This window comes from Oryzias melastigma, linkage group LG11 (genome assembly GCF_002922805.2).
Source record: "Oryzias melastigma strain HK-1 linkage group LG11, ASM292280v2, whole genome shotgun sequence".
Lineage (NCBI taxonomy): Eukaryota > Metazoa > Chordata > Actinopteri > Beloniformes > Adrianichthyidae > Oryzias > Oryzias melastigma.
Window position 1 is genome coordinate 19,549,467 of NC_050522.1, and position 10,785 is coordinate 19,560,251.

At 39.8% G+C, this 10,785-nt stretch overlaps 1 protein-coding gene and 1 long non-coding RNA gene across 3 annotated transcripts; one reads left to right on the forward strand and one right to left on the reverse strand.

Annotated features, from left to right (window-relative positions):
* Window positions 1-3,076: 3,076 nt before the first annotated feature.
* LOC112137723 lies at window positions 3,077-3,693 on the reverse strand. Its single transcript, XR_004948631.1, has 2 exons — window positions 3,542-3,693; window positions 3,077-3,393 (listed from the first exon to the last, which is right to left on the reverse strand). It is a non-coding gene; the product is annotated as an uncharacterized LOC112137723 (long non-coding RNA).
* meaf6 (MYST/Esa1-associated factor 6) lies at window positions 3,198-8,459 on the forward strand. 2 transcript variants are annotated; one of them, XM_024260159.2, is made up of 8 exons: window positions 3,198-3,379; window positions 4,923-5,038; window positions 5,133-5,220; window positions 5,298-5,343; window positions 5,423-5,612; window positions 6,380-6,409; window positions 8,040-8,073; window positions 8,160-8,459. In XM_024260159.2, exons 1-8 carry the CDS (start codon window positions 3,290-3,292, stop codon window positions 8,172-8,174), a joined length of 609 nt encoding a protein of 202 aa, XP_024115927.1. In that variant the 5' UTR covers window positions 3,198-3,289; the 3' UTR covers window positions 8,175-8,459. The 2 variants fall into 2 exon arrangements, with proteins under 2 accessions (XP_024115927.1, XP_024115935.1); XM_024260167.2 differs by lacking the exon at window positions 6,380-6,409 and having other exon boundaries at window positions 3,202-3,379.
* The last annotated feature ends 2,326 nt before the right edge of the window (window positions 8,460-10,785 follow it).

Consider the following 10,785-nt stretch of genomic DNA (forward strand, 5'->3'; position numbering starts at 1 on the left):
TCCTGCAGGGATGTGATGCGTGAAGCAGTTTTCAGATCATCTGTCATTTAGTCCGTCTTAAATGAACCAAGTGAGCAGCGAGATTAAAAATGCACAAAGCCCAGACTCGGCTGGCGAAGGTCACCATGGCAACAGCAGCCTCACTTTAAAAGTCTGTGAAGCTGCAGCGCCAGAAAGCATCCACCCTCAGATTCGTTCCTGTTTGGTGCATTTACTCTCTACTTTATTCGCATTATTGCACCACACAAACTGCACCATATCACATGTGATGATGTCAGTTTTGAAAATGTTACTTTAAAGAGTGGTTCAAAGGCTTGAAGTAATGTCAGAGATGATCATTGGTACCCTTTTTAAAGGCGATAGAACATCAGGGGTAATGTTTTTCATTGTTTATAATTCTGAAAAAGTTTAATAAATAACAGTAAAAATTAAATATTATTTGATAAAATGCCTGTATGATGTCATCACCTCTAAGCACGTAAACATAAAAACAGAAGTTAGCTAATATAATCATAAATTGAACCTGCAGTTTTTAGCTGTTCCTGGTTTTAGGCTTTTCCTGTTTGTTCCAATGGGCATAAAATAGATTCATATTGAAACCTCATTCATATCATATTTGAAACACACACCGATATCTCATTAGCATGATCAAAACTTTGCTTGAAGACCCACTCCAACCATTTTTTATAAGTTTTACCAGTTTTTTTTTTTTCCTTTTAACACCGGAGCTGTAGTGTTTATATTCTTTGATGTACCATCATTTTTAATTGTTAGAACAATCAACGTAATTCCAGCAGATTTTGTGTTTAACCGTCACCTGTGACGCCTCAGGTGTTAAAGGGTTAAAATTATGCAGTTTTTAGCCAAAAAAAAAAATGTTGTTTTTTAGGACATAGTTTCTGCAGAGTAGCAGAGGTAAATTAGAAATTCCCTTCTGAGTTGTGGGCAGGGCTGTTGGCACAAAGTAAGTCTGCCCTGACTTCCCATCATCCCTCTGTTCCAACGCTCTCGTACTAGCTTACAGCCCCTCAAACTCAAAACCTAACATTACCAGTGCAACAAAAATGGTGAGTAATACTGAAGCCAACCAACCATCCAGAGCAAGGAGCTTGTGGCCCGCCAGCGAATTTTCTGTGTCAAAAATATGATCTTTTTCAAACTGCTTTTTTTTGTTTGCTCTGTTTACAGAAATATGAATAACTAAATGTTCAGAAATGTTCGTTTGAGCTTCATTTCCTTTATGTGTCCTCAATCATGAGAAAAAGAACATAATTAAAACACCAAAAACCTTTTCTCACCCTTTAAATATTTGTGTTTTCTTTCCTGTAGTTCATCATCACTCCACTAGGGGCAGTAGAAGGCTTTTCCTGCTCATTTCAAAATGGCTGCTTGCAATGAATTTTGATGGGAAAAGTTTAGCTAATCTTCTGAACTTTATGGTGAGAATAACTCATCATTCATATTTTTAAACGACTAGTTGCTGTATTAAAAATGCAAAATTTGGTATTTATTAATTCTTTATATCACAGTTACACCATATTAAAAATGTGTGAATCGAATTTAAGGCAGGGATTTTTGACCCATGTCAATATTTTTGTAATGTATCATAAATGATACTATCTATATCTTGTTAAAAATATTTATTTTGCTGATTTTCTTTGTGTATTTCTTCAAAGGGTTTGGAAAAACATCCTAATAATTTTCGGTCAATTCTTTAATGTAGTGAGTGGGCTTTGTGGGGGAAAATGTATAAAAAGCAAAAGCACATGACAAGATCTTCTAAAAAAGGGGAACATTTAATGCCAAAATTGTAAAAATAGATTAAGATTTTTTTGTAAAATAAAAAAGGACAAAGAGGAACTATTTCAAGAGGAAGTTTCTCAGCGTTTCGACAAATATCTGTGCTGTCGGAGGCCTTGTGTCTGTGCTCTTCCCCACCCCACTAAAACCCAATCAGGCTTGTCGGGCCTGCTGCTGCACCCATCCCAAAAGGAAATAATCAAACCCCCAACTCTGCCGCTCCTCTTCTTTACAAACTGCCCTCCCTTCCCCGTCTAGATTAAAAAATAAAAAATGGCGAGTCCGGATGTTTGCAGAGCTGAGGTCAGAGTCTGAGTATAACTGCAGCTGCTGCAGCAGGGTTGGATCGTGGGGGCTTTCCACCTGAGTTCAGCTCTCATCCTCGGTTTCCATGGCAGCAGCTGAGCGCCGGACGTGTTCGGAGGTCATTTGCACAGTAACAGTCGGTAAACACGAGGAGGAGAGACATAAGTAGACTAAAACCACCCTATTGAAGTTCAACCAAATCACCTCTCTCCTTTGAACAGGAAGACATTACCAAAAACCCCAGAACTGGCCGAAGCGCCCTTCAAAATAAAAGCCTCTGATTTTTTTTAAATTCAGGGAACAATTTTCAATCTTATTGTGAGTTTTTCCAGACGAGGTAAAAATAAGTAAGGTTATGAGATTTTTTTTCTGTCACTTTGATTAATTAAACTCTAATATGTTAACTAAACAAAGAAAAATTGGAAGTGATAATAATTATTTATGCAAGAAATTAATTTATCTTTTTGTTGTTTGTGTGGTAAATACTGTGTTACCATGATCAGATCAATCTAAAAATGTCTTTTTTTGACAAATTCTTGAGTTAAGGGGTGTCCTGGGATGGTTTTTCTACTGCTCGGAGGCACGTGGACTGATCTGTGGGTCTGAAAGGAGGCCGCTGTCCTCCCATAGTCCTCCTGTGCAGCAACTGTCCTCTCAGCTGCTTCTGGACCAGCAGCTGTAGTTTGGTGTCATCTTCAGAGCATCCACCCAAGAGGGTGGAGAAACACTGCAGAATGTTTTCACACTGAATCAGCTCACCGACAGATGCGACACGGATTTATGTGCCGCTTTTGTCCAACCTGTATTGAAACTGTGATCAGAAAAGAGAAGTAACCTTTTGTGACTAGAGTTTTAGGCTCAAACATTTAGATTGTAGATTTCTGCACTTTTTTACTCTAAAAATGCTAATTTCACTGACAAAACCTTAGTAATAAGGTCAGATTACCCGAGATAATAATAAACAAAGAGGGACTTGCAAAAACAAACTGTATTACACTCAAGTTAGCGAAATTGCTTTGAATTAGCTTGTTCATTAAAGCTCAAATACAATGAAACGAGGTGGGGAAAGGGTCACTCCGTGACCATTGCGCCACCTTGCGGTCACATCTCCGTTGTAACCACCAACACGTCCCTCTTTTCTGAGCGCGCGCGCCTCCTCCCGTTGGTTCCGGACAGATCCATCATGTCGATGCACGCGAAGGCGACCCCGCCGCAAATCCCGGACACTCGTCGGGAGCTGGCGGAGCTGGTGAAGAGGAAACAGGAGCTCGCCGTGAGTCCGTGGTTCTGTTTCAGAGGCACAAATGTTTTTTTTTTTTCGGAACCCGGGATAGCATCATGGACAGCACGCGCCAAGCTAACACCGGAGGGTTGGCGTATGCTAGCTAAGCTAGCAGGCCGCAAAAGTAGTATATCGTTAAATGTCGTAACTTACCATCAACCAAGAACGAGAACATTCTGTCCTGACATCGAAAAAAAGATTTAAAGTCTGTACTTATGAGTTTCATGTTTGAATTGCTTCAGTTTTGGACGTTTATTCACCCACAAAAATCAAAATTGTTAGCAAACCTGGTGAACAAACAATGAGTTCTCGCGATATTTCACGTTTCGACGCTTTTGTTCAGCACTGTTCAAATTAACTTAAGATTTATTAATGAAAAACCAAGTTACAGTGGAGTTACATTTGTTTCATCGCCTGTTTATATTATATTTTTCTGACTTTAAAGTGATTTATCTCAAGCTATGTTCATAGAAACACTATAAATAAAGGAAAATTACCTTTTATATTAGATTGCTAAAATTATAGAAATAGAATAGAATATAAATACTTTATTCATCCCAGGCTGGGATGAATGCCATTGTTTCTGTTTTTAAAGAGTTTTTAAGAACAAATTTGGTTAAAATAATTACCAAGTGACTGTAGTAACGTAGTTTTTTATTTGTTTACCTACATGTGTTATGTAATTATCATTTGGGTAACTACTTTCTAATTTTTGCCTCATTATTATTTAAAATAATATTTTACCCCTACTTGAAAGCCATTTTGCTTTTAATTTATTGAACTTTATCAACAATAAGCATCAAATTCAATTCAGTCATAACAAATTATTTTCCTGGAATTTATCTAGAGAATATACATCTGTGCATCCACCAACTACCACTTTAATGGTAGAAACTACCTTTATAGTTACATACTGACTTTTTAGTTAAGCACATTTCTGTAAAAAATCGGGATTGAGAATTAGAAAAGTAGCTGGATGGATGGAAGACTTGGTCTGGAGCTGAGAAAAAATAATAATCAATGTTTTCAAGGGAAAATATAAGGACGGATGCATTGAACATACAAAAGCCAGTCAAATTCAGGATTTAAATACCCATGTATTTTAAAGAATGTATAAAGTACATGTATATGTATAAAGTTATGAGTAAAATGGCATTTTTGAGTATTTCTTTCTTCAAATCAATGTGAATCAGGAGCAGATGAAAAAAATTTTGAAAACGAGCTTATCTGTGACATGGACAATCTTCTGGGCGGGCCACGGGCTCCCAGCTCCGCTTAAACAAAGAGCTCTCAGTTGTGGGTGACGGGAAGAGGGTGTGGGGTTGAGTCAATCCCAATGTGATTGATTATGTAAGATGTTATTTTATGTATTATTACCTGATTGTTTGAAATAATCATTGCAACTTGACAAATTCTTACAATAAAACAAAGTAAAAATATATTTTTAAAAAAGATCATATTTGTGACTGGATGAGCGCTGGATGATTGCATGAACAATCAGACCATCTGAAGTAAAACTGTTTTGACGATACAGGAGACGCTGGTGAACCTGGAGCGGCAGATCTACGCCTTCGAGGGCAGCTACCTGGAGGACACTCAGATGTACGGGAACATCATCCGAGGATGGGACCGATACCTCACCAACCAGAAGTGAGTCTTCTTCAGTGTGAGCGTGGCGGATTCAGATGAGGTGAGATCTTCCGTCAGTTTGCTGATCGGATTGTTTTCTCCTGCGATCTATCAGGAACTCCAACAGTAAGACCGACCGGAGAAATCGGAAGTTCAAGGAAGCGGAGCGTTTGTTCAGCAAGTCCTCCGTCACGTCCGTCGCAGTGAGTTCTTCGCCGCGCCTGGCGCTTTCAGCCGTCTGATGTGGAGCTGCTCCTCAATGCTCTCTTGTGATTGGCAGGCGGTGTGCGCGCTCGGCGGGATCCCAGATCACATGAACGAGAAGCGTGAGTCAAGTTGGGCAACTTTTCTGCCACTATGGCTTCCTCAGACTTATGACTTTTTTTCCCCCTTGGTTCTACCCAGGTGAGGCCGGCAGCGGCACAGAGAGCGACGCGTCCCCAGACCTTCAGAACCAGGAGAACGAGCCGAGCCAGGAAGACACGGAGGACGTGGACTCCACGCTGCAGGACCTGAAGCCTCAGAAAGCTGCCTCCTCTTCCTCAGGCAGCCATCACGGGAGCTACAAGAAGAGGAAGAACAAGAACAGACACAGGTGAGGTGGGGGCGGGGTTAAAACCACGTCGCAGTGACCCAGCTAAGTCCAGATTCAGCAGAACTTTCCTGTTAAGTCTGAGATTTTTATTTCCACACTTTACTCAAACTAAGATTAAAACAATAAAAACTGTAACACTTAATAAAACATAATAATTTAGAAATATTCATATGCTATAAGGTGATTTTTTTCTCTTTACTTCTGACCAAAAAGAACCTTGAAAATGTCTGTTTCCTTCTAAAATTCTTGGGTAATCGTGGACATCCGAAGCTGGTCAATGATAAGGATGACGAAGCTGAAATGTCTTATTTCAATTTAGAAGTAACTTAAACGAGTGGAATCGGTTGGTTCTTCATCTCTGATTCTCTGATTTCCAAATCCTCTGATTTGGTTCAGTAGAAGCTAGAAGATCATAAAATTAGATGAAGATCTTCTGAAACTGACACCTTAAGTTAATGACTGTTTCTTTGCAGAAAGCCGCTCCTCTTCTTGATGCTTTTGAACTATTTGTTCTTCGTTTTCTGTTCTTTTCTTTTTCTCAGTTCTTTTATCCGTTTCTCTTCTCCTCCCCTGATCCCAAATGTTTTGTCGAGCTTGTTGCTGATTGTTAACGAGTTCTTTTCAGAGAGGTCTCGCTCTGGCGGCACCGGGAACATTGAAGGTGGACTCTGAAGTTCTGTCAGAACCGCAGAGTTCCCTCTGGTAGTCCTGTAGAGTCTGAACTAACTGCTGCTGCTCTCTTCCTTCCCGTAACGCCGCTCCCTCAGCCCTTCTGCCATGTTTGATTATGACTTCGAGTAAGTCCAGATTTTACTTCCTGCTCCTTTGTCCCCACCCCCATCCAACCCCCCCAGTCCCCCTTCTTGTCTGACCTGAAGCGGCGTGTTCTGCTCTGCATGTGAACCCCTCTCTTGGAGCTGAAAGCATGTCAGCTCCTCGTCTGTCGGCTCACCAGTTTCCTGCCTGTCGGTCCTCTTCATTACAGCTCTGAACACACACAAACACACACAGGAGTTGGGTAGTAACAAGTCTCTTTAACTTGAATAACTTTTGGAACAAAGTGTACTCATAAAAGTAGTCTTTCTTTCCGCACCGAACTTTTATTACTTGAGTAGATTTGTAAACACTGACTGTATATAGAGAACTGGACTTCCAGTGGCGTTTCAAACAGGAAGTACCTGCTGGCTCTAAGAATCCAAAACCTCATACACTTTATAGAGAAATAAACAGCAATCACTCAGTCATTCCATTCGTCAAAAGTACTGTTCTTGGTCTGACACGTTTTTTAACAAGTTCTAGTAAATTCTAAATTTTAAATATTTTTTTTCTGTTGTGTATTTTACTCAAATCATAAACTCACCAATCAGAAGCCTCAAAAGTATGTGGTTTCACATAGAATTTTCAAAGCATTTGATTGACGGATGCTTCAGAGAATCGTCTGGTAGGGGGTGTGGCCTTCCAACACACTCATCCCTGATTGGCGAGAGTGGTTGCCATAGAAACGCTGACTCTTGCTCACTGTAACCAGTCACTGCTTATCAACTTCCTTATTCCAAAAGCAGCGTCTGAATTGACTTCATTTCATTGGAGCTGGAAGTGAGTCGTTTTCTCTCGATGACATCACACTCTCCCGGTCCAGTTCTCATTTATAGTCAATGATGGTTGTAACAAACAACCACGACTGAAGCCCCACCCCACTGAAAGCTGAAGCTGAGCGGACCATTCGCCTCTTTGGATAGAAACCTTTGTAACTGTTGGCGGTCTCAAGCGTTTCTGATTCCTAGCAGACTCGCCACCGGCGATCCACTTCAGTTGTGTTCACACAGCTGCTGTGGAACTGCTTCAAACAGGATTCAATGTGATCATTAAACAATGTAGGAACTTTTTATTTTACTTTTGTAACAACAGATGCTCCAAACAGTTGATAAAAGCTAATTTCATGTTTAAAAATCTGCTTCATTGGATGAAATAAATAATTCTGATCATTAATTTTCTTGTAATAATAAAACTAAAATCAGCAGATTCATTAAAGTTGTTTTGGATTAGTTTCATCTGGTTAGTTTGACATTGTTTCCACTGTGGACCCAACAAGACGCACTCGATCTGCTTCTCGCTTCAGTCTTTAGGGACAAAAAACTCTAAAGAAAAACACTTTTTTTCTCCTTCTGCTTTCAATTTGATCATTTTTTTATGTTTAGAAATTCAAAAATTCCCACTTTTATTTGTTGTGGTGGCTACTTTCATTTTTACTTGAGTAACGTTAAAGAAACGCTACTTTTACTTGAGTACAACTCCCGGCTCCTGTCCCCGCCTCTGCTCGGACTCGGGTGTGTCTGCGCAGCTACTTCTTGTCATGAGCTCGCGGTTCCGTAGCGTCTCCCAAAAGCTTTTCCCGTTTCTAACTCGGCTCCTCTTTGTTCGTCGCAGGTTCGACATGAAGGTCAACAAGAAACCGAGAGCCGTAAGTTTGCAAACTGTCTCTCAGATTAACAGGAATTACGTTTTTGACCAAACATTTCAAATCTGATTCCTGTCTCGATCCAACAGGATTATTCCACCTGAAGACCCGCAAACTCCATGAACTTTGCTATGTTTCAGCCCGAACGTTTGTGTATCGTTGAAACATTCCCCCCTCCTCCACACTTCGTCTGTCCTGGTTCGGATCAGGCGGCGTCGAAATCGCTCGCTCCTGCAGCGACGCGCCATCTTGTATAGTGTTTAAAACTGTATTTATTGTGATTTTGTTTTTTTTGTCTTTGTAAGAAAGTTTTTGTCAAGTATCACCCGAACCATTCTTTTATGAAATTGCTTGTTTTACAGAAAAACCAATAAACCGGCTGGAACGTCTTTCTGCATCTTTCTTTTCCACTTTTTCTTTAAAAAAAATTCTGTTTTTACAAGAACTCTAAAGATTACTAAGATTGTTCCTCCAGGTGGCGCCAGAGAGCGCAGTTGCTCTGAAGCTGCACTGGTTCAGACTGAAACTTTGGGTCACATCACATATAAAATATGTGAATAAAATTTCAGATTTATGGGGAAAAAGTTTGGAAAAAAAAAACTCAAGGCCTGCCTCGCCAACATTTTCATAAATTTTGAAAAACATTTTTTTTGTGTGTAGAAGCAGCAAAACTAGAGTTTCAAAGTAATTATAAAAAACACCAACCAATTGGTTGTAGAATGATAAATAAAACTAAAGAAAGGTAAGCGTGAAGTCATTTTCCCTAAAACAAGACCTTGAGTGAGACGAGAGTTCAATTTTCATTCATGGACCCGCTTTTTCTCTCACCAGTGTATGACCAGCATGATAGGGAGGAGCCAGACACAAGTGGGAAGAGCCATAATTGAGGAGGAGTTTTGAACTAAAAAACAAAAAAAAAACTTAAGTTAGCCAGCATCTACCTAAAAAATGGCTAAACTTCAAAATAGCCTAAAAACCCAAAAAAAGCCTACGGCAAATTAGCCAAAACAGCTAGCATGTAGCTGAAATATTAGCTAAACTCCAAAATACCCTAAAAAATTGTAGTAAATGCCAAAACAGTCCAAAAAGCTAGCAGAACGACAATTTTTAAAACTTTGAAACCATAACTTTTTAACATAATTATGATTTAAAAAACAGGCAGGAATATTATTATTATAAATAACTTGTAATATTTTACTCTTCATAAAAATACTTTTTGTCAAAATTATATAAGTTAGAAATAAGCGCAAGATAACATTGGGCCAGTTGCAGGGAAGATGCATTTGCATGAGGGGGGAGTGCTAGAGGTCATCAGATATGCACCAGGGGGAGGAGCCAAGAAATGGGAGGACAATAGTCAAAAGGGGAGGAGCCAGGGTTATGGAGGAGGAGTTTTGCATAAGGGGGCAGCTCAAGCGATAAAGAACCCTGCATGGATGGAAGGAGTTTGGTATCTAGATGATGAGTTTTGGATGAGGGGGAGGAGCTAGAAAGAATAAGGAAACATTTAAAGGGGGATGAGCAAGGAATTAGGAGAAAGATTTACATGAGGGGAAGGAGCCAGGTATGGGGAGAGGTTTTTGCATAAGTGGGAGATATGTGCAAAGGGCGGGGCTATGTATACATAAGTGGGAGGGGCCCAATAAAAAAATGTTATTTAAAAACATCAAATAAGAGTTTAAAAAACTGCCAATAAACCAGTTTGGGAACCATTTGACACATTTTAGTGTGAACCGTCAGATCTGTGTTCGCCTCACTATAGTATATGGGGTCATTTCAAAGGTAAATAGGTTGTCACGGCAACAAGCTTTGCCCCAAACAGGACAAACATAAATGTCTTCATTTTTGTTATGTTTTTGTAACTTATTAAGTGTCTTTGCGGTTACAAAAAATTTCTTTGAGTCAAAAAATAGCCGGTCCCACGTTCGCCTTAGAACAAACTTTGCGTCAGAGGCTGCTGGTTGGACTCCGGGCTGTGGCCTTTTCCTCCTGTCCCGCCTCCTCGCCGCATCCGTCTGACCACGTCAAGCCTTTGAAGAGTCGCTCCGCTGCTTCATCTTCATCGCTCCTCCTCTTCCCGGGACTGAACTTCATCCTCAACATCAAGGTCAAACATATTTGAGGGGGAGTCATGGGAAAGGTCCGGACAATCACGACCTTCCCTCATCTCAGCTGGAGTTGATCTTTGATTGGATTTTACAGAACCGGACCGACACACAAACTCTGTGTTTTTCCTCTTAACATCATATCTCTCATCAAGTTACTGATTTGATTCAAGTCACTTTCTTTATTTGTAGTCTATGCCTGAACTCCTGGATTTGGAACATTCCCAGCTGACAGAGCTGATCCGTGAGCCCGGTTCTGATCTCACATCAACAGTCAGAGTGGATCAGAGGCTCCGAGCTGCAGATATTCACGCGGGTCAGCAGGAAAATCTGCAGGAACCAGCTGGCAGAGAACTTGATTGGGAAACATTTTATTTGTTTACAATTTAGATAATTTCTGATTTTTCTCTCCACTAATTTAAGTAAAAAGCCTTAAAAAAATTATATTTGAAAAAACTAAAAAAACTAAAACAGTCATGTAAATATTACTATTTTTTAAATTATTATTATGATTATGTTCTGCTATGAATCCTGATAACCTTTCAAAACTACAAAATCTATTAAAAATAAAAAAAAAATTAAACTGGAATATTTAGAAGTTTAACTATGG